Genomic DNA, 26,214 nt, shown 5'->3' with positions numbered 1-26,214 from the left:
GTTATCAAGGGTATTTATGGAATATTTCCATTGTGAGTAGAAAGTGTAACTGAATATGACTTTAACAGTTTGAGAGAGTTGGTGATTTGCCATGTGCAACAAGCCACAGTCCTTGAAACAAGCACAGCCAGACATCCCAGCCAGGGCAGTGTCCATTCCCTGCCCAACAGCTTGTCCTTCTCAGAGTGTGCTAATTGTGCTGTGATAAGATATGGATATAGCCTAAGCTTGGGGTTATTTGTTGGTTGGCCAAGCCAGAAATTGCTACCAGACATTCTCCCTATCTAAAGGACAAAAAAGGTTCTTGTTAAGTCACAGTGATTTACTTTTTGATGTAAACAGTGTTCATAAGCAGTCTCCAAAATTCAGCTGAGTCACAGTTGTGTCTGAAATTTTGGTGCCTCAGCTCTCAGTCTGAACTTGCGTCTCCCCAGCCAGCAACGCAACAAGGAAAAGGTTCTGTGTGCTATCATGAGAAAACAAAAAAACATGAGAAAACAAAAAAGCCCAGAAGAATATAAATCAACTTTGAGTGGGAAAGAAGCAATGTCATATTTTGCCTGTAACATGATAAAGGATCACTTCAAGAGAAACTTGTCTTTAAGAAATATCTCAATATACTTGTATAATCTTGTATTGCTATGTTCATGGGGAGAAGATCAAACACTGAAGGTTTTTTTAATCTAGGCATAGAGAAAACCAAAACGTTTGTAAATTCCAAATAATTCTTTTACAAGATGACAACCATGGAAATAAAGAAGTGTTTTTCAGTACAACAACAGCTAGAACATTATGCAGCATTCCTGTAAAACTGCATAGACCAAATGGAAAAGCCCACTCTTCAAACCAAATCTGTGGAACTGCCCTAGAGTATTAAAAGTCAAAATATTTTGAAAATCTAACTTTGACTATTCTGTTTCTTTACTTTGTGTGCTTCACCCACCTTAAAGAAAATAAACCATCTGACCTTACTGCTTAATTCTCATAAACAAGAACAATTGGATAATGTGTGGGTTGCACATTTTGAAAGGAAAAACTGGAGCACGCTTGGTTTCCCAGGGTAAGCCTTTCTTTTTTTACTTTACTAAACATGCTTCTCATCAATAATATCCCTTTAAAAGGTTCTGAACTGTATTTTAGAGATTTAGGCTGGGGGTTCCTTTACACCCATCACCTCTGAATTTTACCTTACAAACGGTGCAATTTCACTGAAGTGAAAGGTGTGTATCCATTCTAAATATGAATCTTACCAACCAGGGCAGAGACACAGGCACTTTATACAAACAGGAGTTTGGTGACAGCTGTAGGGGTCCTGCAGAGGGGTGTCCGGGAGGGATGGCAGCGGGAGGTTCTGGGGGCTGGAAGATTGGAGGGGATGTTTCATGGGGATGAGATGTTCCACAAGGAAAGATTTTCTGAGGCTGAATTTGAAGAGCTGTGTGCAGAATCCTAAAGTGCAGAGTCCGAGGCACTGACAGGGCGGTGGTGTGACTGTTGTGGGGTGCTGGCAGGGCAGAGCTGGGTGCTGCCACAGGACACCCCCAGCACAGCTAATCCCTGGGCTCTGCCCTGCCCTGCCCCGGCCGGCTCCCGGGAAAGCTTCGGAAGAGATTCCAGTGTCCTGGGCTGGAGGCTGAAGCCTCCCCCAGCGTGGGAATAGCATGCACAAGAGGATGCAGGGGCTGATTTACGTCACAGCACTGCGTGTAACACAACATGTTACAAAAGGGCATTTTACAGAAAGGAAACAAATACTCACTGAAGAGCAGAAAAATGTTTGTCTTCCTGCTTTTAGCTTAACATGGCTCTTTTTTTAGTTGCTTAGCTAAGATGACTGAATTTGTAGTAGGTGAAAATGCCAGGGAGTCATTGAAGTGATTTTGAGGAAGTGCTGGGAGTCTGTACCAGGTTCTACAGCTCTTCTAAAACACACCAGCGTGCTTGTTGTGGTAGATGCCCGAGACCAAAATATGAGGCAATGGCAGCACCATTGCTTGTTATATATAAAAATATAAATTAGAGAAATGCATCATTTAACAAGAATCTTGTGTCAGACAACATATGTTATAAACCCATGCTGGGATTGTTAGATCTTAAAGGAAATGTCAATTAAAACCAAGCCAGCAGATTATTTGCAGTAAAACACAAGGATTTGCTCTTCCCCAGCTTTTTCTCTCTTTCTCCCCTAGTTCTCATTTTTCTCATGCAGCAAACTTTGAAGGTAAATCACTGACAGGAACAAACAGGTGAAACCTTTCCTCTGGCCTTGGAACTTTTTACAGCTAAAGTAAAAATGCTGATGAAGGTTATTCTGGTGGAGGTCTGATGCCACCTAAAGTCTCCACCCAGTCTTGCAGTAGAAGAAATGATCATCTCTCCCCAGCACTTTTAAACAGTAACAGCTCTGCAGTTATTATTTATAGTTCTTTGTGTCTACATTAAAACAGCAGAAGTTTGCAATGCAAGAAAATTAGTTCAGTCATGTTGGATCCAAATTTCTGTCATCTCATCCTGCGAGAAGCAGACGTTGTAGCTGTGATAACTTGTCTTTATTCCCCTGATGTTAAAACGCACTTGGTAATGATGTTCCTTAATTTTTAACATTTGGAAACTGTGTGACTGCAAAAGGGAATCGGATTCAGTAGATGGAAGGACAACATATGCATGATATTTTCCATGATAATATCAAGCCTTAAAGTTTAGGAGCTACCAGCCTGTATTTTAGAGTACTCTGCTGAGCAGGATCAATACCTTTATCACTGAAGTTGGTTAATAAGCCCTTTAAAATGCATTATAATAAAAAGATGCTATTGTCAAAAAAATACGCAATCTTTCAAAAACACGTTGCTTTTACCAGCTTTCCTTTGGAACAGGTATTGATTGTTGGGGGCTTTTTATATCTGATTTGGTAGAGTTTTTCTTGAGGATTTTTTTCCAATTTTATTTCATTTTTCATTTTCCTTTGTTCCTGCGCTGCTGTTTAAGAACATTACTATTATGCATTTTTATTACTGATATGATCGTTAACAGCCAAGATCTGAAGTTGCTTTTGGGTTTTCAGCATTGTTCAAAGTGGCTGCTTTTGAGTGCTTTTGGGAACATTGAATCTTGACTTCTAGATCAAGCCATCTCCTGCCTGCTATGAAACAAATGAATTCTAGTTTGAAACAAACAGGTTCTAGTTTTGTACCTTTAGTTTCAGGTCTGCTGTGAACTGCCACACTGCACAGTACAGAGAGGGCAGGGACTGGAAGAAGACCAAGGCCTGTCTGAAGACACAAGTGCCAGAGAGGCAGCACCTTGGGCACTTGTATTTCAACAGGCTGAGTTTCTCAGCAGGTGGAAGGTGTTGTGAACTAAGAAAAGCATTTGCTAACCTGGTTGTTCCTCTCTCCTCAGCACCCTGTCAAGCTGCTCCCATGCTGTAGTGGCCCTGCTGTACCCCTTCTCTTGGCAGCACACCTTCATTCCCGTCCTGCCCTCATCCATGATTGACATTGTGTGCTGCCCTACCCCCTTCCTGGTGGGACTGCTCTCTAGCTCTCTGCCCAAACTCAAGGACCTGCCAGTAGAGGAGGTAGGAGCTGGCACCACAATTGTTTGCCTGGAGTAAAGCTGACCTCTCCTAGGAGAGGGCTGCCACTGGGACATAAATCCTCACGTTTAATTTTTAATCTGCCTCTTTGTTTCTTCTCTGCCTGGTTCTCATTGGCAACTGCCTCTTGGCAAAGCTGAAGCAGTAGCTTTATTCTTCTCTTTTATTCTGCCCCTCTTCCATACCTGGCACCTTGTCAGAAACAAGTGAATATTTACCTGGTCACTAAGAAGTAGGATGTGAATATGCTGATTTGTTCGAGAGGAAGCCATCTGCTATGACATCTCTTAATCCTTATGGAAGGGGTGCATGAAGCCATAGCCCACACAGGAAACAAAACCTTTAAGAATTTTAACTTCTAAGACTTTGTTGATACTATATTGGAAATCAAATGAGAGTTGCACTTCATCAGCACTTCCAGTAACATACCACAAAAATACTCAAGGACACACTTGTTTCTGTCTTGCTCCTATTAGTTTTCTGTCATTTTTCTAAGGAATTTTTTTGTGCTCGCTTCCAAGGCCTTCTGTGCCTCTGGCCCATGTAAATCTCTGCTCCATTTTCCTTCCAGTTTCCTAACACTGCTCTTCCCAGCTCCATCTCTCCGCCTTGCTGCTTTGTTATCATGAATATTTCACACCCTTGCCCTTTGGAATCCCCGCTGCCTCCACATTGTTTTCTTTAAACTCCTTGAAACACTTTTCAACTGTATGTTAACAAAAATTATTAGTTATAACTTGCATAGATTTAAGAAAAAAAGCCCTTTTAGCTTTTTTAAAATATATTAATCTAGTATGAGATCTGTTGTATCTAGGTTAAATTAAACTTGTAGCTCTAAAGAAAACCTTGATGTTGTTTCATAAAGCACACAACCTCTTGTTTCACAGTAGGACTTTGATTCATGTCAAGGCTTGTTCAGCAGATGATCTTTTGCTATTAAAAAGCAATGAACAAATGAATGGTTTCTGTATCTTCAGATACATTTCACTGCAGTGTTTTCTTTTCTGTAGGCTTTGATGGTTAACCTGGGATCTGATCGATTCATCAGACAGGTAAAGTACAGCTCAGAATGCTGCCATGCAGTCTAGCAAGCTGTTTACTCCTATGGTATGATTAGGTTTCTTTGATCAGAGGGATTTGGCAGGAATTCTGAGTGCAAAGGGAAAGCGATGAGGGGAAAAAAATTCTCATTTTCATTTCCACCTGCAAATAAGAACTTCTCAGGTATGCAGAAGGGATTGAGGCTGTGACTGTCAGAAGGAATCAAGACCTGTATTCACATTGGAAAGAAAACATCCAAAGATGATAATATCACCTTAGCAAGAAAACTTACACTGTTGGAGGTGAAAAGGACAAAAATAGCAAAGGAAATTCCCAAGTGAGTGTGCAAAGGTTGAGAATAGTTTAATGTGATAGGAAAAGCAGGAGCCTTGTAAACAAGGAGATGAGAGATCACCATCTCCTGACAGTCATGTGGCACTAAATAATTTCAAACCAACAATCTGCAGGTTGGATGAGGAAACTTCTGTGTTCGATTCCCTGGATGGTGAACAGTGGCTGCAGAGCTAAGGCTCCTGTGCATATGCTCATGTTGACTTCTGCTGAACAAGCATGAACTAAGATGAAGAGAGCAACAAGGGCAAGACCCAAAAAACAAGACAGACTACAGAACAGTAAAAACAACTGTCAAGGACCAAAGGAGCTAGCTAAAACTCACTACAGCAGCTGTGTGTACACCTAGCTTCACATGATGTCCATTTAGTCAAACACAACTATTTGGACTCTTTGTCATGTAAAGAGCTGATTCCACGTTTCTGTGTCTACCTGCTCTTTGGATTATCATTCCTGACTTTAATCTTATTAAGAGAGACAAGAAATTTTGTTTAGAAATATTTGTTAGTTGCACATAGATTCTCATTCTTTTATTTATGTAGCCGTGACAGTAGCAGATGCAAGTATTTTTCATCTGAATTCTAAGCCTTCTGAAAGTATTTGCTGTAGTTCCTGAATAGATTATAGTGGCTTAAAGATTTTTTTTCCCTCTATCAGATGGATGATGAAGACACACTATTGCCTAGAAAATTGCAAGCTGCTCTGGAGCAGGCTCTAGAGAGAAAGAATGAACTGATAAATCAGGATTCAGATAGTGATTCAGATGATGGTAAGTTCATTTGGAAATAGGGACTTGTGTAATAAACAAATGTAGGTAGAATTGTGACTTTCCACACAGGAGAAACAAAGATGGGACTTGAGGTCTCAAATATCTTTGGTGACATCAAAGGTTGTCTCTGAGCACACAGGGAGAATCAGACTGACAGCATCAACCCACAGTGATACCTCACCTGTGATTTATTTTAATTTCTTTGTAAATGGCAAGCGCTCCCGTAGGTCCTTCTGAAACTCTGCTCAAATAGAGGTTTGCAGTTAACTTGGCCCTAATTCAATCCTAATTCTCCAGGCTTAGGGGTGTGTCTGAGTTTGGAGTTACTCTTGGCACTCAGTATTTTCATGGGAGAAAAAACAGGTACCACCAGAAAAGAATTTTAATCCAAGATGTGTTGGGTTGTCTCTGAAGGTTCATATTTCTCTTCAGCGGTGATAAAAATAGCCCAGGGTGAATTGAGATGCCTGTGGTTAAAAGGTATGAAACAGGCACCCTATTCAGTTTTTGAAATTTATTTCAAGTCATAACATATATGACTGTTTAAACATCTCAGAAATGATGAAAACCCAAATTCTACAACAGACCCTTTCTGATCAGTTTTTAGTATAGTCTTATTATCCCCAGGGAGAAATATTTTAATGCTGAGTCATTCAGAAGTTTCTGAAGAGAACTTGCTGAAGAGTGAAAATAGGAGGTTTGATTTTGATGGAACACCCATCAAATGTTTAATTATGTGAGCTGTTTGATGAGGATTTGTAATTCTCGCTGACTCTTGGTCACAGAACACCAATTCTACAGACTGGCACCTGTGGTTATGGTGCTGTCACCCTCTCCATGTGCATCCAGGTGTGCAGGGAGCCGCTGCCACTCCTGCCAGCTGTTAGCGCGGCATAAGGGAACGGGGAGATGTACAGCCTGGCCCTGTGGGGATAATGCTGACAGCTCTGGTAGCAGCTGATTTTGGTGTCTTATTGCTGCCTTATTTTGCAGAATGTAACACCCTGAATGGATTAGTGTCTGAGGTTTTTATCCGATTCTTTGTGGAGACAGTTGGCCATTATTCCCTGTTCCTAACCCAGAATGAAAAAGGAGAGCGTGCCTTCCAAAGGGAGGCTTTCCGTAAATCTGTGGCCTCCAAGAGTATCCGCCGCTTCTTGGAAGTTTTCATGGAATCCCAAATGTTCGCTGGCTTCATCCAGGACAGAGAGCTGAGGAAATGCAGGGCTAAAGGTACGGGTGGGTGTCTCCCCTGCGGTGCAGATTTCACTGCCCCGCATTGCGGCCGCGTCCACCCATCCCCGTGCGCTCACCGGGAAAGCGGAAACGCATCCCTAAACTCCTGCCCGGTTAACCGGAAGGTCGCTGTGAGCGGAGGCTGCCGGGGGCGGGAGTCGGGGCCGCGCGCGGGGACCGCGGGATCAGCCGGACACGGCTCACCCCATCCCCGTCTCCGTCTGCCACAGGGCTCTTCGAGCAGAGGGTGGAACAGTATTTGGAAGAGCTTCCGGACACGGAACAAAGTGGAGTAAACAAGTTCCTGCGGGGCCTCGGTGAGGAAAATCTTTAGAAGTATTTCTGAAATAAGTTTTTATGGTGGTGGTGGGTTTTGGTTGTGGCTTTGTTGTTGTTGTTGTGGGTTTTTTGTTTGTTTTTGGTTTTGTTTGTTTGTTTTTTTAATTTGAAAAAGCGTACCCGAGGTGAAATCAAGCGGTTTCAGCGTGACGAATTACAAAAAAGAAAACAATTAAAACATAGTTAAAGGTGATAAAACCAGATTTAATGATGGTCCTTGTTAACACTTTCATTTTCACTTGGGGATGGGGGAACCAAACCATAATCGAGGAGTGGAACAGGAAGGGGTTGGAACAGTCGGTGTTGTGTAATTCAGCTCTCCCTGATGGTGCCGATTACAAGTTAGACCCATTTGCTGTCAATTTGGATTGACTTCTGCTATCTGCTTGAGACTGACGGTGTGCTTCCTTTAGGTAACAAAATGAAGTTCCTTCACAAGAAGAACTAGCTCCTTCCTGCTGAAACACCAACCCAAAACCTATTTATGGCACTGTGCGAGACACCTGCGGCGTTGGAGTGCGGAGCGGGAGGAGACTGCAGCGAGCTGAGGCGGCTCCAGGCAATGACCCATGGATGCTGCATCAGTGTGCCACGGGATGGCTCCTCCATGGTTTTGGGCAGAGTTTGTACATAATGTGCTGTAAGCTTTTGTAACTGATTTTGTAATGAGCGAGAAAACTGTGGTAAATATTTGTATATTCCTGAGAATACCAGGTGCTTGTTTTTTTCTTTAGTACGAGTTGAGTTATGCTTGGTACAAAAAGGAGTAGCTGATTATGTGCAGTTGACTGTCTCAGCAGAACCACTGACTTCAAGGGATGTTTGATGCCTGAACACTGCGGGGTGAATGAGCTTGGGTACGTGGGAGAGGTTGTACGCACGGGGCTGCTCTTGTGCGGCACAGGCACTTGGCTGCCTGCCTGTCTGTCTGTCTGTTTCCTTCAAACTGATTTTAAAGGAGAAATAACAAAGTAACTTGATAATAAGGTACTTGGTTCACATTACAGAACCTCCACTTGGTTTGAACTCTGGTCAGTAAACTCCTTATAACCCACTCTGCACTAAGACTGCTAAGCCCAGGGAGATCTCAGCTCTCTGACATGCAAGCTGCAGCGAGTAGGTACAGTACAGCCTTTCCTAATGTATGTATGGATGGATCCTAATAAACTCTGTAAATAGACCTGTTTGTTTATATTCATTACAAACTTCTGCACTTCCTCACGTGGAGCAGGTACAAACACAGCAACTCACCAGTGATTTTTAAATTAATTTGTAATTAAAATGTAAAGTGGTTTTTACGAACCTGTCTTTCGGTAGGTTTGCTATTTCATGTCATGTAGTTTGGGGTTTCTTCAGTGTTTTTCACCAGGGCTAAGACAAGGCATTTTATACCCCTTTTTAAAAAATTTATCTTAACAGAAGCAGCTGTTAAAACATTTTTTCATGGGTTAGCAGCAAATGATTTTATCCTTGTACCACAGATACTGCTCCTGACCTATGGTATTTTCAGTTGGCTTTGTGCTTGTGCGTGGTGCTCAAGTGTCACATTCTTCCTTGATCTGGAAACAACTCCTGTTGAGATTGTGGAAGTTTTCCCATAGTCTGAAGAAGAAAATAATTTTAAAAAAATATAAAATGCTTCAATATGTTGCAGGCTCTGACAGATAATGAAAATTAGCTGAAGCCTCTTACCTTTAAGGGAAACGCACCACACTCTGATTTTCGTCATTCTCAGTGTGATTGCTGTAGTTAGATGGGCTTTGAGGCTTGCGCAGTTCCTAACCTGACCGTGGTTCTGGTTTGCTATCAGCCTCATACAGCAAATTTGAGGGACTAATCACTGAAAAGGTGAAGTCGTTTCCTTTTTCAGTTACCTCCCTCACACTCCAAAATCCACAAAAGCTTCTTAAGTGTACGTGAAATGTCTGTAAAATGCCAGGTGCTTTTGCTTCAGAGGAAATGTCACCACAACTGGTAACTCCCATTAGTTTTACTCTGTAATACACTCCAAGTTCCAGAATGATTCCTAGATGTAATTCTTGAGAGTGGAAGGAGTAACGTCACTCGTACAGGTGGCTTCTAGCCTTTTTATAAACAACAGGTGCTAGTAAACGTAGGGGGAAATACATAATTCCTCTTAAGAAAGGGGTGGATAAAACTGTATCAGGACATGCTGTGGAGTTACTGCAAAGGCAAGACAAAGCCACGGAATGCTGATGTACAAGAATGTGCTGTAAAACCAATCTCCTGTGCCAAAGCTGTTTTGCTCCATTTGCACTTTAAAAATTAAAGGAGAAAGTTTTTTAAACATTGTGTTATCTGTCAACATGTTCCCATTGTAATGTGAATCAGAGGATACCACTGGACAAGATGAGATCATGGCCCAAAAAAATCTGTAGGTGCCTCATTGATCCTCAGACTACAGCTGTGTAAAACAATCCTCGTGTTATCTGGAGCTCTGTGTTTGAAGGGATCAGATGAACAAACACCAAGGAGTGTGTTTTTTCCCTACTAAATTGTTAAAACTAATAGTGTTCCTGAGTATGGAACATTGTAAGTGCACCCTGAAAATTCTGAAGAAAAATAAATCCAGTGCTGAGGCCTGTGTTTAAAATTGGTAAAGTTTTGTTTAAAATCTTAGCAGTATAAAATCCATTAAAAAAAACCTAGAAACCGCGCTTAAGAAATAGTAACACTCCAGGAATTCACACTCCAGTGTGGCAAGTAATTGTGTTTAAGGACGTAATGTTCATTTTCCCACTATTACGGATGTTTAATAAAGTGACCAAACTTGCAAATATTCCTAAATTCTGTTCAAAACGCCGCTTTTCCGCTCCGGGAGCACACGGGGATCGCAGCCCGGCCCCGCCGCCCGGCCTCAGAGAAACCTCGCGAGATCTCGGCCCCGCCCCGCGCGCCTTTGCCCGCTCTCGCGAGAGCCGCGCCCTTTCTCTTCCTCGCGCACGCCGGCAAGATGGTGGGAGCTGCGTCCGGGCTGGAGGGGATGGGGTGGGCTGGGATGGAACCGGGACCGGGATCCGGACCCCGCGGCCGCCGCCCCTCGCTCCCGCGGCGGGACGGGACTGCGGAGTAGCGGAGGGTGGCGGGGTGCGCGGCTCCGAGCCCGCGGCGGGCGGGAGCGGTGCGGGGAGGCCGGTCCGCCATGGCGCCCGGCTGCTCGGGCCCCGGGGCGGGCGCGGGGGTTCTCGGGGCGCTCGCTGCCCGCCTCGCTCACGGCCGCTGTCCCCCTTCCTCGCAGCCTTCCAGGCTAAGGAAGACCCGGAAGCTGAGAGGACACGTCAGCCACGGCCACGGCCGCGTGGGTGAGTGGAGAGGTTGTGGGTGCGCTGGGGCCTGCGGCGGTGCGGCCCCGGCGCTGAGGGGATGCTCCTGCTCTTCCCGATCCCGTAAAGATGGGGCTGTGGGTGCAGGGGCCTGCCGGCACCGTGGGAATATCGAGCAGTGCTGAAGGTCGCAGCGTGTGGGGGCAGCTACCGCGGTGATGGGCTGATCGTGTGCTTCACGTTTTAGACTCCGTGCATTTGTAACTTGAGCACTGCTCAGCCCATCAGTACTGGGTATGCGACATCTTAAACTTCCAGGGAGTGCAGTCTCCCTTTCAACCCTATCCATTCCAACCTTGTCACATCACAAGATAAAATAGTTTAAGTTGACATTGAAAGTATCTCTTAAGTATTGTGTGTAACATTAATGTAACAAGCTTAAAATTTTTCTTCTCAGGCAAACACAGGAAGCATCCTGGAGGACGTGGTAATGCTGGTGGTTTGCACCATCACAGGATTAACTTTGATAAATAGTAAGCTAACGTCTTAAATATCTACTAGCAACATGTATGCTCCTGAAGTAGAAGCAACTGACTTTTACATGTGAATAAGCAAAGTTTTTTGCAATCTTACGTGTTTTTTGGTTTAATGGGAAGTGTGGCATTACAGCTGCTCATGTCCCCACTTCCCCTAAAATAAAAAACTTTTTCACTTGCCATTTTGAGAGTTCAGTGTAAAGCTGGCCAAATTTGCCTGTTACAGTGTGGTCTGCTTAACAGTGCACACAGAGCAAATTCAGAATGTGTTGTTAAATCCAAATTGCGTCCTGTTGGCTGCATCAAGTAAAGAGGAGGGATGTTGTGATTCCCGAGACTATAGAGTCACACCTGGGCCCTGCCTGTGGTCCTGGTGTGCTGGAGTCCTCGGACAGGAACCACTGACCTCTATTCACTGTCTGTGTCCTGCCTGGCTCAGTCAGTCACCGGGTTAGTGACAGCAGTGCCAGAACTTCCCAGCCAGGCAGTCCTCCTGGGGTCCCTGGAGGTGGGGCTTCCCTGGAAATACAGACTCAGCAAGGGAGGGGGATTGAGGTGTGAGTTCGATGGGGAAGGAACACTTAGAGAGAATGTAATTGTTCCTTGGTTTGGATACTAGTCATTTTTGCGCCTAAATTCTACATAATAACATGAAAAAGGGTGTAATGTGACATTCTGGATACTCTGATTTTGTAAGTTGCTTGTTTCAGTGTTAGTTCAGAGTGCTGCTTGTTCGGGATGAATTAAAAGTGTGATCTAATGCAGAGTGTGTTTATTCCACAGTCACCCTGGTTACTTTGGGAAAGTAGGCATGAGACACTATCACTTGAAGAGAAACCAGAAGTTCTGTCCCACTGTCAACTTGGACAAGCTGTGGACACTGGTCAGTGAGCAGACAAGGCTCAACTACGCCAAGAACGAGGCTGGCCTGGCCCCAGTCATTGACGTCGTGCGCTCGGTGAGTTCCTGCTGGGACTCAGCCCTGGTATTCCTGCCCTCCCAGGAGTGCCTGAGCCGTGCCTGTCCCACTGGGGAAGTGCTGAGCTGCAAATAAGCTCCAGTGCTTCAGTGCTCAGAGGTTCACCAGCCAGATCCCTGGGCTCTGAGTAGTTACAGGAGCACTTTGGGTGTTACATTTTTCCCTGTAAGGACTTTCTGTCCTACTGGTGTGTGTTTGTGGACAGGCACTGCCCTCCTGTGGGTAGGTGGTGAAAGATGGCTGGTTTGAAATGTTCCTGAAGGAACAAAACCGTGGTGGAATCGGTCTCACACTGTGTCACCCTCGAGACTAGAGTCACATCTCCACATGTTTGGTTGTCTTGGTGTGCTATAGTTCTCGGACAGAAACATCTGATCCATATTCACTGGCTCTGATGTCCTGTGTCTCAGCCAGCCACCGAATCAGGGACACTGCTCTGCCTCCCAAATCAAGCACCTCTGTTGGCCACTTGGGGCCCACTTCTCACCTCAGTGACTTCAGCAGCTGTTTTGTTAATTGTCTTCCTGTCATGATTGTCCTTTTAATGTAATGAATTGACTGGATGAGTTCATGGTTTTGTTTTTAACTGGTGTGTGCTAACAGGCCTGAATGTAGGAGCCTGCAAGCTGATTACAAACACTGAACTTTTTTTCTAAATCTTTCTAGGGCTACTACAAAGTGCTGGGCAAGGGGAAGCTGCCCAAGCAGCCTGTCATTGTGAAAGCAAAGTTCTTCAGTAGAAGAGCAGAGGAGAAGATCAAAGAAGTTGGTGGTGCCTGTGTGCTTGTGGCATAAAAGATTCTGTTTTATTCAAATTTTTTGAATAAACAATGCATAAAATGAGCTGGTTTACAAAAGTTTAGGTTGTTCTGATTTTCCTTTCTGGACTTCTCCAGACACAGTTGACACTTTAATCTTACCTGCATAATATTTGATCAGTGGTTGATCAAATGACTGATGACTGCTTCTCACTTTATTTTGAAATTGCCTGACTACAGTGTTTAGTACCTGCCATGTGCAGATACCTCATTTTGTCTTCATAGGGTGGGAAAATGAGGTTCTGTATTTGTGCTGCTCTTTTGTTACTGATCCTTTCTACAGCTGTCTGAAAAGAGGACTTGCTGGGCTTTTAATGGGGATTCTTAAGCACTAAAATGACATCCAGGGGAAGTTTCTGGGGATGGTGCCCTGGCCTGTGGGAGTGGAGCAGCAGGAGAGTGGACAAAGAAATGCCAAGTGACAGCAGTGTACCAGTAACTGTAAATTGACATTTGCAGTCTCTGCCCCCCCCCCCGGCTGGGTATGCAATTCCTGCTGTTCCCACCTGTGGGACAGAGTTGGTGCCAGCTATCCTAAACCTTCCTTACAGCAGGCAAAACAATGTCACAGCTCTGGAACTGCTCTGTGTGCAGTGCTGATGTGTTGGGTTTAAAATAACTACTTGAAATGATCCTTGCTTAGTTGTAACATCATATTAGGACTTCTGGTGTCTGCAAGGCTTGGCCCTGTGTGCCAAAGCAGGATTTAATGGTAAAAATAACTAATAAATAACAAATGAAGCTAGTGAGCTGGTTCTCAAGTGGCGGACCAAGAGCCTATAAACACTGTCACTTATTTTATGCTGGCTGCTGAAGTTGATGCACATTACCTTCTAGCATGTGTGATAGAATCCTAGTTAATCAACTTCTAACCTACTCTTTGGCAACAATTAAATTCAGAGGGCTTTTAGGGTGAGGTTGACATGCATTCCATTTACAAAATAGTTCATCTTAGCCAGTGGTCCTGCTGCTTGTGAATTGACATAAATGGGCAGTTTGTTCCAAAATACAGAGGAGTTTGGGAACTGTGTCTCACTGGCTGCTGGGACTGCTGTTTCCTAATTTGTGATGCTGAATGTAGCTCCATCCACCAACTCTCTGGCCCCAGCCATCCAGGCAGTTCTTTATCCAGTGACCAGTGCACCCCTCCAGGCCATGGGCAGCCAGTTTCTCCAGGAGAATGTATGGGAAGTGGTGTCCAAGGCTTTCCTGCAGTCCAGGCAGACAGACCACAGCTACAGCCTTTCCCTTATCCACCAAGCAGGTCACCTTGTCAGAGGAGGAGATCGAGTTGGCTAGGCAGGACCTCCCTTCCATGAACCCACACTGACTGGGTCTGATGCCCTGATTGTTGCACAAGTGCCACTTGATGGTGCTCGAGATCATCTGTGTCCTGACCCCCAGCACCAAGGTCAGGCCTGTAATTCCCTGGATTCTCTTTCTGGGCCTTCTTGTAGCTCTTTATATTCATCAGCCTCCTTCAGCTGCCTGATTACTACTGTGCATACCTGCCTCAAAACAACATTTTAAACATGTTTTTTCCACTCTTCCCCTTCCTACCAAAAAACTTCAGTTTTGGGTGTCATTCAAAAGTCATAAATTGAAATTTACAGTAACCTCCTGCTGCTCACCCAGCCCTATATTTGGCTTTTAAGGTGACAGAGCATTTCCCAGTATCAGGCTTTGTTTGCACTGGTTCTCTGTGCATGGATGCTTTGGGCTGTGGTTACTCTGTGTTAACAGTGCGGTAGTTTCAGACCTCAGCTTCCTACTGCAGACATTACATGTTTTTGTAGGTGCAACTTTGTCTTAGCAACAGGAGCTGCAAGAAATGACAGATGAAGTGAGCTGAGAGCCTGTGCTGCTTTAGTGACATTTGCCCCTGATAGATGGTTGATGAAGATGTACTGTAAAAAGTGAGCTTGTGTAATAGGCACTGATAAAATGTTAATTAAACCACAGGTACAGCTGGCCCAGCTCATTTCTAAAGGGACCTCTGGTTTTGGAATTGGAATCTGGAGTTTTAGTGGTAGGTTTGAATTTATCTACATAATTTGTTAGTCAAGTTGGTGGGTCTTGGATATGAAATAGGATGCAGACTTTAACCTAGGCTCTATTTTTCTTCTAAAATATATTTTAAATACTGATGACTTCAGGATACAATGCTTAAAAAAACTACTGGTTGGTAATTTCTGAGACATTCACAATTTTTTTGCATTGCAGAGTGAAAACCCAAACCCAGATCTGCTTACTAACCATTTCCACTGGAATCTACCAGAAGACAGAATCCCTCAGGAGAAGAGATAGTACTAAGATTAGAGCTGCTGCTCTTCTGTGCTGGAGAAATCTGGAGATTGAAGCTAATTCCTGTAGCTTCAATTCCATCCTGCTGGTAGCAGGGCCACCATGCCAGGGCAATCAGCAGCTACATGGGACTCTGGTCCCAGGAAGTTGGATCAGCTGGAAGAGTGGCTCCAGAGGAAATGAGGCTTTATCTGCTTTTTCTCCTCTGATACAACTTGCAGGAGTTGCTCTTTGCAGTCTGTATCTGATCAACATCTCTGAAAATCTCAGAACTGAGGATGAAACATGAACTGCAAAACTCTCACTTGACCTTGGGGAGCTTAGGCTGGTGGGAGGAACACTGGGAAGCTCAGGTTTGGTCTATAATCTGATCTATGGTCGTCTTGATAGCTACAATTTGATTACTGCAAAGTGCTTTTTCTATAAAGAAAGATTGTCAGAAGATGCTGTACATTTTTCAAAGCAGCTTTCTAACATGCAGTGCTGAAATGATGGAATTATGGGTATTATTTTCTTTACCTGAAAACTGTAAAATATTTGAGTGAAATTGTAAAAGCAGCCAGAGAATCTCATCATTTTAATTGCACAGTTTCAGTGCTTCTAGCAGGAAATGTACAGCATGTGACAATTCAGCTTTGTAAGTAGATCAATAGAACAGATTAGTTCAGTTTTTACAGAAGTTGCAAATACTAGAGAGATAGTGGCATCATGGTTTGTAAACCTTAAACCACGCTTTCCTGCACAGCAATCTGCAAAGATAGTCTCCTCTGTAAAGCAGGTATGTGATTTTCAGCTGCAAGGAACTTTTTTTTTTTTCCACAGGGGCTACATGAATGTTTGATCGTGCATCCTGTGTTTGCCCTCTGGTTTGCACTTGAGTGATTGAGTGTTTTGTGAAGTGTAGGGCTTGTCATGAGCCATTTTGTGACTCTTCATGTTTTCAGGGCCAGACTTCAGCCAGCAGGAATGGAGACTCTGGATCTGTTGTGGAATTGTTTGGTGTGCAAATGGGAGCTGCGGAGGAGGGAGCCCAGAATGCTCCCCTGCCTCCATTCCTTCTGTAAGGACTGCCTTCCAGGTTTGATCCAAGGATACAGCTGTGTTCCCACTGAGTATGAAGTTCTCTATGAAGGTAATATTTAAAAACCTCTGGCTTGTGCTCTTTGCAATGCACTATTATAAAAAGAGATGGACTGAGAAGCGCTTTTGAAGCCTATTTTTCTACAGCACTACTTTAAATTGATAAACTAGGAGAGTAAAGATTTGTGTGAGCAGAGAGTGGGTTGGGAACAAGCCACCTTCATTATGTTTTTCATCCAACAGCAGTGTTTTGAAGAGAAATTACATAAGGAGCATTTTAACATTTTTTTCAGAATGGGCTGAATGTTTCACTTACCAAGTTGACATTATGAATATTTGATTTTCTAACTTAATATATGAATAAATGCTACAAGATAGCTTCCAGAGCAAATTTTTTTGCAATACTTTTGACATGCTGGACCTTTCTGTGGTACTGGTTGTGGTGATAGTTTTATTCTTCCTTCACCCCCTCCTTCAGTGCCTCCCCACCAACAACACAAAAACACTCAGTGCTTTGTTTCTAACAGAGGTAATAATAATTGTTATTACATATGCGTATTCTGGTGCACTGAAACTCTTATCTCGTTGTGAGTGTTGTTCCTCTCTGCCTTAACCCTTGTGGCTGCAACTCACCCTAACAAGCTGAGTAAACTTGTGAGGATAAGAAGCATTTTTTGTCTGTGCCTTTTGAAATCTTGTAGTTATTTGTACAGTTCTTGGTCAAGATGTTAATAGAAGATGTGTGACTTTTTTTTTGGAATAAAACCTCGATGGCAGAATATAGTAATTTTACTAAAAGTGTCATAATTGCTGTGGGGAAGCATTCCAGACTCATTACTAATTTATAAGATGAGCAAAGGCATGTGGATAACTTGTATTTTCACAGACTTTGAACTTTAGTTGAGTAGGAGGCATCATTTATTGTCTCTTCTGTAGCAGATTTCAGAAACATGTAGGAAGAGAAGACACCTTCCCTGAGGTGAAGGTGATCAGAACTGATGAGATGACAAAAACTAGACTAGTTCAGGTTTGAGAACAAACGGAATCAGTGTTAAGAGTCACTGTTGGAAGGCTGACAAAACACAAAAGGAGAAGGTAAAGGAAAAAGGCTATTCATGTGTAGGGTACAGACAGAAAAAGATATGAAGGTAGGAGAAGGAGAGGAAGAGAACAAGGCAGTTGTTGCAAGTAATGTCTCCTTAAAAATTTTAATGCTTGGTCATAGTAGGCCTAAAGTCTGAGGGACCCCTCTAACAAAATACTGTTGGAAAAAGCACTCAATTAATTTTTATGTATCCTCATTTGACATCTCAGCCATTTCTCTCCTCCTTCTTTCTGTTTACCAAGTGGAAAAGTGAATTTCTACCACTTGCTGATATTGAAGTGCAGCTACAGGTTCTCATGAATTGTTAAAATATTGGATATTTCTTTAAGGTGGATCAGAAGTTGTTTGTCTATAGCAAAATGGAATAAATACTAGTTTATTTCTGTATTCCTGAAGTTTCTCTGTTTACTTCTTCATTCTTGTGTAGATAGGGAACTTTTGGGAAAGAGGAAGACTAGAAAAAAGAAATAATGAACAGTGATGACGGAGTAAATGAAGTGAGACACCAGGTGCAGAGACTCAGTTAATCTATGAGCAAGGAAAGCAGCAAAACCAAAACACCTGTGTCTCTTAATTAAGCCAATGACTGAAACTGCAGCCACCACAGGTCAGGCAGGATAGATTTGTGAACTATTCTGATGGCATGATGTTAAATGTTGTTTATCTGCACTGGTTGCTAAGTTATGGGCAGTACAATTCCAGTTTTCAGTGTCATCTTTAAGTTTGATCATATGCAGGTGCCAGTGGTAAAGGGTAAGTGCAAGTGCTAAGCCATTTTAGCTGAGCAAATGTAAAGTATTACCTGTGAGAAAAATGTGTTCCTCACTCACTGTGAATTCCTCAAGTGAGATGTAAGGGTGGAAAAAATGAATGTATTTGTAATTGAATAAGGGTGGAAAAAATGAATGTATTTGTAAGTGAAGTTATTCTGGCATTTGTCACAAAAAGAATATTTGAATGTTCAAGTTTCTGTATGTTTTACTACAAGTAGTGCTCTGCTAACATAAAACTCTTTTCTAGTTTATTGTGTTTTGTTTGTCGTTGTTGAAGTTGCTGAGAAGCTGGGAGCAAGTGGCCCTGACATTTGATGGGGGCTGGTGTTGGAACTTTTATTCCTGTGTGTGTTTGAGGTGACTCATGAATAAAATTTCTTAGGTAGCAGCCAGAGCTCCTGTGGAAAACCTGCATAACCACCAGAATTTATCCATAGCTGTGAGAACTGAGAGTTTGGGAGTAATTTGAGTGGAAAAAGGAAGTTATCTTTGTGCTTTTGGCTCCTACATATGCTTTTTCTATGAAGGGAACTTTAAACTTATCAGTCTTTTTATTTATTTATTTATTTATTTATTTTTATTTTTATTCCTTGTTCTCCTGTAACAGAGAATCCACTTTCTCCTCCTTTGCAGATCTGCAAAGGAGTTGCAGTTGTTTCCAGTCTGTTTACTGCATGGGTAAAATAATAATTTTCAAGAGAGGGCTTGAGTAAAAAAAAGAGAACTTTCTCACATCTCTTGAGAGGGAAATGTCTTAGATGAGGACTTTCCCAGGCTCCTACCTGTGTGTTGTGGTACAATGTTGGTTTTTGGTTTCTTGGGTCTACCTCTTTCTCATGAAGTTCTAAATACATTCAAAACCAGAGTCATCCAGGTTCCTGTGTTTATCCCTCCTCCCTGAACTGGAGGTAGATGCCAAAATAAATTATCCCACATGTGCAAATCTTCCTTTCTGTAAGATGTTCAGTGATCTAAATTGATTTAGTGCTTTAAATATCACCCACACATTAATTCCAAAAGTAGTCAAATGAGGATAGTGGAGGTGCATTGTTGGGAGAAGTTCATGTTTTTGCAAGACTATCTCAGCTAAAAGGGTTTGTGGGGGTTTTTTTGGTTGTTTTTTTTTTGGTTCTTTTTTTTTCTTTAAAGAAAATAAAAATCACATGTAATTGCTGCTCAATCACAGTTAGGACCCCTGAGAACAAAGCAGATCAGAAAAGATGTACTGAAACACCTTGTGGAATTCTGCTAACTGATATAAGCCCTGGAATTCTTAATATTTTGTGACCAAATTGTGTAATTAGCCTAACCTGTAAAGTAAAATGTTATTAGTAGTTTTTCATCTTGTAAATTGCTTTGTGAAGTGGTAGATTTAATTGTATGATGTTTTTATATTGAACTTGTGAACTTGTTGAGCTATTACTTTCTGCAATTTCAATTAAAAAATGTTCTTTGCCCTTTTGTACTTTTCAAAGTTGGATAACAAAAATCCTGGAAAAGGGCTGTGTAATTTCTACCTATATTCTCTGCATAACTCAAAAACTGCTTGTGTTGTGTTCACTTAATGCCAAGAAATGTAATAGGGTCATGTACTAGAGAAATGCAAACAGACTGGTGAAAACCAAGAGAAAACCAAACTTTTAAAGAGAGGAAATGTGGCTTCAACTATTGTCCACTTGTTGCATTTTATTATTTCTTGCTGAAAGTAAACAGTTTTCTTCAGCTTGTATGGTAGGAGCTATATGTATGTAACTGTGGATCATTAATTGTGAACACTTGTTAGTGAAGCACATCCAAAAGTCAGCAAGGTGTTGGTCAGAGAGATCTTCAGGGGGGTTTATTTCAGGAAAAGGCTTGAGCTCTAGGACTGCTTTGGTTCTAGGCTCATTCTCAGTATGAAGTTTTGGCACAGGAATTGTGGAGCTGGTTTCAGGAGCCTCCAGGCGTCGACACACTGTGCCTTAGCTTGTATTTAAATAATAAAAAATAAACAGACAAACAAAAAAACATCTACAGAGTTCTGTAAACCACAATTTCGTTTACAGTGAGGCAGTTTGGCTGCCTTGGTAGAGCTGTGGTATCTCCAGGATACTCAATAACCTTTTTTGTTGCTCTCATTTAAGTCAAGTGATGCAATGCAATGATCTATTAATTCTGAAGGAGAACACCCTTTTGCTTTAATTAGAGCCACTTAGAACCAAGTGCATATTTTACCTCTAAAAAGGGGAGTAGAAAGATTATTCTTAAGAGAGAAACTGTTAATAATATATATATTTAGTCAACTTAAAGTGGGTTTAAAGTTAGTCAGGCCTTTGCACTGTGCTGTTTGGCTGCCAGACCCAAAAAGCAAGTGAAACAATGAGGGGTTTAGTTAACCTCCCACTCTACAGTTTCATATTTATTTATCTTCAGAGCTGTTTCCTATAACCTATAATTGGGTCTCCAAGGAAATGTAAATTATGCCTGTAGCTTGAGCTGTAGTTAATGCTCTCTGAGAATAATTATTCTGATGGTTGTTGGAGGAAAAAGAGCAGAGGAATAGGTGCAACATGTGGACAGCAAGTACAAATGTGGTGTGCGTAGTAGCTCCACTGTTTGTTCCTTTATGCTAATCGATTCTCATGATAATAATAAGTAAATTATCTGCATTGATTTATTTCTGAGGGTTCAACCCAGCTTGAGGGTTCTTTCTATTTAACCCTGGCCAAACTGGAAGACCTTGAAACAAAGCTGTGAGCTGTGGCTTTCCATGTACTTGGTGTCCAGGGGTTGTGGAGAGGTTACAGTTGGCACTTCAGAGATGATTTCTGTAAATGATCCATAGGTCTGTCACTTAGAAATTAGATTGCTGCAGTATAGGTGGAGTAAAAACCTTGAAACTACTCTGAAATTCTAGTCCTTTATTTATTTGTACTTTTACAAAGAGACACTCTTAAGTGTTATTGCAGGGTCCAATGCATTGGGCTTCCATTCACTAAGTGCTGTGGGATGTGAGAGATCCAACCTGTGGGGAGCTGGGGCTTGAACAAGATGAGGCAGAACGTTGTTCTTTTCCTGAAAGCTGATTTTGGATATCCCAGGTGTGGAGTTGGAGACTGGGCATCTGTGTCTCACTAATGGATCCACTGCCTCTGAAATTCCACTTTCCCCCAACCCTCTGTCGAGTTACTCTGGCTGATGGGAATGTGAGAGTGGAAATAAACGTGGTGGCTGCTGAAAATGGGCTGCAAACTAATTCAGCCAGGTAAACATCTGCTGCTTAAGCTTTCCAGGGCTCAGAGGTGCCTGCACGTAAACACAGCCACACGTAGAGTTACACAGCTCTTTCTGGTGCTGGTGCCTTCTGTGGTGATGTTCAGGTGCACAAGGCTGCTGGGGATGGGGGTGAAAGGAGTAGTGGGGCCCTGGAAGGGTTCAGATGTAGGGCTGTTCCTCCACATCCCATGTGTGCTGACACTTTGTAGGAGTCTCTTCAGTGCAGTGTGGTCTCCAGCGATTCTTCAGTAGCTAATAGCTCAAATACACTGAGAATATCTTGTATGTTGTTTAACCTGCATATAATTCTGAAGTAGGGATTTATTCTGTGTACCACAATGAAACAGGGCTTAAATCCAGCATTAGGATCCTTGCTATCTTTTCTAAATTGATGGTCATCTCTTTAGCAGTGAAATGGGATGTCATCAATAACAATTTTGAGTGCTAAACAGCAGGAGGCACTGAACTTCTAAAAGATAATTTATGCAAACGTTCCTACCTCCTTCCTACCAGTTTAATTTCCATGCAAAAATAGAATGTGTCAACATCTCTGTCAGCTTTTTGCTACTTCTAGAGGTTTTGATATCAATGCTGGCCTCCCTTTAGACACCACAATTGTATCTGACCTCCTAACATGTAAACTGTTGTTGGAGTCCTGTAATTCCTTGCTGAGTTGCTGTTTAGATCCAGAAATTGCATCATTCTCATACGTACAAACAGTGAGTCTCCAGGGCTTCTGACTACTCTTCCCTTCACCCACAGTGCTCTAATCATGATATATTTAAATGAGCTGTCTGCAAAGTGCGGGTTCTTAAAACAGATTAACAGTGCTGTTTGAAGGCAGTGGTAAGGTAGGAAGACAAGAAAAATATTTAGGTTATGATCTGCAAAAAGCACTGTGGGAGGGAATGGCACTGAGACCTGCTGCTACCGGGGTTTGGAAAAGCTCCTCTCTTTCCTTCTGCTCCAGTCTGAGGATTGAGTGAAGACCCAGGCAAGAAGGAAAGTAGGACACTGCTGTTCATTTCGACTATGGGATTTTTATTTGGGAAAAATGCAACCAAAGCAAGCCTTCAGAGGCCTGAATGAATCCTAGAGGAAAGGGCAAGAAAGAAGGCAAGAGGAGAAAAAAACCTCTGCACCTTGTAGTGACTCAGTGCACCTTTCTTCCCTGCTGGTTTGCCAGAATTCCTGGCCAAAGACGGGGGAGCAGCCCCAGGGAGAGGCGTAGTGACTTCAGCATGCACCACAGCACTGCCTGATCCCAGGAAATTCCTGTGTGTGCAGTTCCTACCACCCAGCTGTCCCCAAAACCAGGTGACTCTGTGGGTGGCTCTCTGGCTCTTTATCCAGAGCACAGGTAAGGGGTTTCCAGGAAAATGTGCCTTACTGGTGGTTTGTACTCGAGCACCAGCACAGTGTGATGCTGCTTGTGGCTGTTTGTAAATATGGATGTAATTACTTGCTTAATTTCAGGTTAATTGCTCCACAGTTCTTTTTGTATTGTATTTATTATGCCAAGCTAACTTTTGATTCTTTGGGGAATTCATTTTGAAAAAGATGGGGCATTTCCATAGAGCACAGGTTTTTATTAAGTGGAAAAGGAATCAAATAAACCCAATTAGCTGAACAAGTGTGATCTCCAAAGCCACCATGCTCAGGCAATCCCTCTTTTAGAAAGATGCAAATTTGTCTCCTGCTCTTTAATAAAAGTTTTAGCTATAGGATTCAGTATTAGGTGGTTTTGATTAGCCCACCTGTGAGTAGGAAATGACTTCCAATACTCTATTGCTGTGGTGTCCCCATTATTTTCCCTCTTAACTACTCTTTTTAATTTTTTTTTTCTATATTAAGCTGATGGCTCTGCATGCCTTCTGTTCATCTCAAGGGAGTTTTAGATTTGAAATAATTATAATTTACATTTACTTGGATATTTGAGACACACTTTGACATTTACTCAATCAAAGCTGTACTTGATGGTCTAAAACAAAGCTCTGACCTGTGCAACTTGCTCCATGTGTATCTCTGGAACAACACTGATTTTAGTAGCATAACTTGGATCTAAAACCTGGGAGAAAATTGTGCTGTGCCATCCAGGACATCACTTTTAGATGTTCCTTAATATTAATCAGCAGTAATGTAATTTACCTTCAAACTGTTGATTGTGTTTCTCAGCAAATATACAAGGGAGGCTTTTGTGCAGAACTGAAATCCATGCATGATTTATGTTTTCTAAGCATAAAAATTATTGAAGTTGTTTTAAATTTAAAAACACGATAAAGATTGTCTTGCTCATTATCAAACTAAATGCATTCTAATTATGCTGTATTCTATCCTTCAATGGTTTGTAACAAATTAGCAGAATTTAAAGCTCACATGAATGTGCCTGAGGCCATAAGCATTCCATGAGGTATCATTCAATTGGTTTAATTTGATTTAACACTCTGCACTAACAGAATAGTGTTGGAACATAATGAAATAATTATGGGAATAAACCATGAAGACTCCATTCAGAGTGGAAAAAGTCCATTCTTTATTTAGGTAACTTGTTTTTATACAGTTTTACAGACCTCGTGTGTGACTCCAGTTGGTTAGTAACTTCCTTGCCAATTACTTTATTGGCTAGTAACAAGTTATTATCCTTTATTGACTGGTCACTCAAACCCCCAGTGTGTATGTGCAGGAAAGGTTGTTTGTGAGAGATAGTTTTCCTTTTTCTATCTGATGGTGTAAAACCAGTTTATACAGGTGCTAGTTGTTTTTTGCCCAGGAATAGATTGTTATGCTGAGCTGCTCACACCAGGATTGCTTTCACATGGGAACTTGCAAAGTGCTAGCTTGACTTAGAAGAAATGACAGGTTAACAGGGCAGGCCTGATTTTTTGAGGCCTTTTTCTTCTAATTTTTCCACTTTACTACAACGAATAGTAACTTCAATACTAGTGTCAATAGTAACCTTTATTACCTTGTGTACTGTGCTGATAGGAGCTGTCCTTGCTGGGACAAAGCCCCATTCCGTTGTTTCCCAGTCAGCAGCTGTTCCCAGAAATAGTTTGTGCATGTTCACCCATGTGGCAGGTAAATGAGAGAGTAACTGAGAGAATCGTGGCTTTCTTACTTCAGAAAATCACCTGTTGGCTGTTTCCCTCTTGGCCCATTTGCAGAGTATTCTGTAGCCTCAGCGTGGAGGTTTTCTCTCACTGTTAGTCAGATCAAGAGCCGGTAATGCTGTTATGGGAGGAAGAAACTGGTTCCAATCCCCAAGGGCTCCAGGTTGCTCTGTGAAGTCAAGAGCTGGTTTCCTCCTGACTGCACTGAGAATTAGAGCACATCCCCTGAGACTTATCTGAGAAGCTGCCTGCAGAGCAGGTATCTTGCTTCCTAGCTTATCAATCAGAATGTGTCTGTCTTTTTATTCCTGCTGCTGTTCCAGCTGTGCCACTTCCTACAGGGCTGGCAGGGAATCTTGAGGAGTGTTTCAACTCCCAGGAATTACAGCTGCAATTCACCAGTGCTTGTAGTAAGCACCATTTACAAGGAGTAGGAGGCACTGTCAGTGTAACACAGCTTGTCTGGCCTCCTCCTGCTTTTGCATGTCTCCAGAGAACACAGCTGCTAGCAGGCACCTAAAAGTCTCATCATACTCAGTAATTTGGGAAAGCATGGAGAGGTTTCAGCGCCACCAATATAAGAGAATTGTGTTGTGCTAGGGTGTAACATGTGAAAATGGGATTAGCTACAAAAATTGTAGCTAATTCAGATACTTTTGCAGCTTCAGTCCTTATAGGAAGTAGAGGAACTGTGGAGGAACTGTTTAAAAATTTTTTTCAGCTTTCTGCCATTCTTTATCTGATAATTTTTTTAGCATCCTTGTAACTCCTGCCAGCAAACACCCTTAAACAAGGCTCATTTTGCATGCCTGATGAGCAGAGCATTGGAAATTGCTTGTGTTGCCCTTTCCCCTGGGGTGGCTTCCCCTGGACTGGCTGAGCAGCACAGTCACCTGTAGGCACAGCCTGTTCATTGTCATGTCTGTATGAACCCTCAGGGCTGTGTGAAATGCACAGTAAAATGAATAGTTTAGGTAGATTGTGGTCTGCTACTTGGGCCCCCAAACCACAGTTCTGTGTAAATGCAACCTTGAAAAAAATAGAAAGCAATTGTGCTTTTGCTTTCATATAAGGTTTGGGCTAAAAAAGATCTAAACATCATGGAAGTGGTTCTTAGTAAGGGATACTCTTAAAACAAGATGTCCCAGAACTCAGAGTTTCCTCAAAGCATTTGTGAAGGGAAATGAACATGTTCAGACATCTGAGCAGTGTTTTTGTCAGAAGTGGAAATGTAGGAATGTTTTGGGGTCTGTGTGTCCCTGTCAATGTAAAATGCTGCTGTTAAAGTTACAGTAGCCCAGATCTGAAACTGAGGACATTCAGAATTAGCATCCTGCCCCTGGGCAGAGACTGCAGGAGCCATTCCCAAGGGACAGGTAATACCAAGCACCTGGAAAACAGGAGAGGCTCTGATAGTGGTGTAATGTGAAGAGTAATAGACAACTTAAAGTTTAATTAATTTACAGTGCACAAACAATTTTGAGTTAAAGAAAAAAAAGCACATTGAACAGTAGAATATTATCATTGATCTTGCTTTAAAACCTTACTTTAGGTGAGTTTAAACCATTTAGTCATTGAAAATACTGTTAGTAATCATAAATGTGATCATAAATAGATGGCTTGGCAAGGTGAACATGGA

The 26,214-nt window shown here is 42.3% G+C and overlaps 3 protein-coding genes and 2 non-coding genes across 9 annotated transcripts in view; all 5 read left to right on the top strand.

Moving 5' to 3' along the window:
* DENND2B (DENN domain containing 2B) overlaps positions 1–8,511 on the top strand; it is a 151,770-nt gene extending 143,259 nt beyond the window's left edge. For 3 of the 5 annotated variants that reach the window (XM_053944692.1, XM_053944691.1, XM_053944688.1), the window contains 6 exons: positions 3,400–3,577; positions 4,606–4,647; positions 5,645–5,756; positions 6,750–6,989; positions 7,223–7,309; positions 7,745–8,511. In XM_053944692.1, coding sequence (XP_053800667.1) covers positions 3,400–3,577; positions 4,606–4,647; positions 5,645–5,756; positions 6,750–6,989; positions 7,223–7,309; positions 7,745–7,779 — 694 coding nt within the window. In that variant the 3' untranslated portion in view covers positions 7,780–8,511. Of the gene's footprint in view, positions 1–950; positions 1,434–3,399; positions 3,578–4,605; positions 4,648–5,644; positions 5,757–6,749; positions 6,990–7,222; positions 7,310–7,744 lie in introns of those variants that run through there. The other 2 variants (XR_008431321.1, XM_053944690.1) reach the window with 2 other exon arrangements.
* A 1,693-nt stretch (positions 8,512–10,204) lies between these two features.
* On the top strand, positions 10,205–12,973 carry RPL27A (ribosomal protein L27a). The gene is made up of 5 exons (XM_053944693.1): positions 10,205–10,308; positions 10,591–10,654; positions 11,073–11,148; positions 11,935–12,109; positions 12,797–12,973. Exons 1-5 carry the CDS (start codon positions 10,306–10,308, stop codon positions 12,923–12,925), a joined length of 447 nt encoding a protein of 148 aa, XP_053800668.1. The 5' UTR covers positions 10,205–10,305; the 3' UTR covers positions 12,926–12,973.
* LOC128790350 (small nucleolar RNA SNORA3/SNORA45 family) lies at positions 11,482–11,614 on the top strand. The gene has a single exon (XR_008431717.1). It is a non-coding gene; the product is annotated as a small nucleolar RNA SNORA3/SNORA45 family (small nucleolar RNA).
* On the top strand, positions 12,433–12,564 carry LOC128790351 (small nucleolar RNA SNORA3/SNORA45 family). Its single transcript, XR_008431718.1, has one exon. It is a non-coding gene; the product is annotated as a small nucleolar RNA SNORA3/SNORA45 family (small nucleolar RNA).
* Positions 12,974–14,734: 1,761 nt separating the features above from the next.
* TRIM66 (tripartite motif containing 66) overlaps positions 14,735–26,214 on the top strand; it is a 46,941-nt gene continuing 35,461 nt past the window's right edge. Inside the window, exons 1-2 of the mRNA XM_053946140.1 lie at positions 14,735–14,977; positions 15,172–16,384. Coding sequence (XP_053802115.1) covers positions 16,165–16,384 — 220 coding nt within the window. The 5' untranslated portion in view covers positions 14,735–14,977; positions 15,172–16,164. The remainder of the gene's footprint in view (positions 14,978–15,171; positions 16,385–26,214) is intronic.

The sequence above is a fragment of the Vidua chalybeata genome, chromosome 6 (genome assembly GCF_026979565.1).
Source record: "Vidua chalybeata isolate OUT-0048 chromosome 6, bVidCha1 merged haplotype, whole genome shotgun sequence".
Taxonomy (NCBI): Eukaryota; Metazoa; Chordata; class Aves; order Passeriformes; family Viduidae; genus Vidua; species Vidua chalybeata.
The sequence above is the reverse complement of the archived record's forward strand: the minus strand, read 5'-3'. Positions and strand labels throughout refer to the sequence as shown.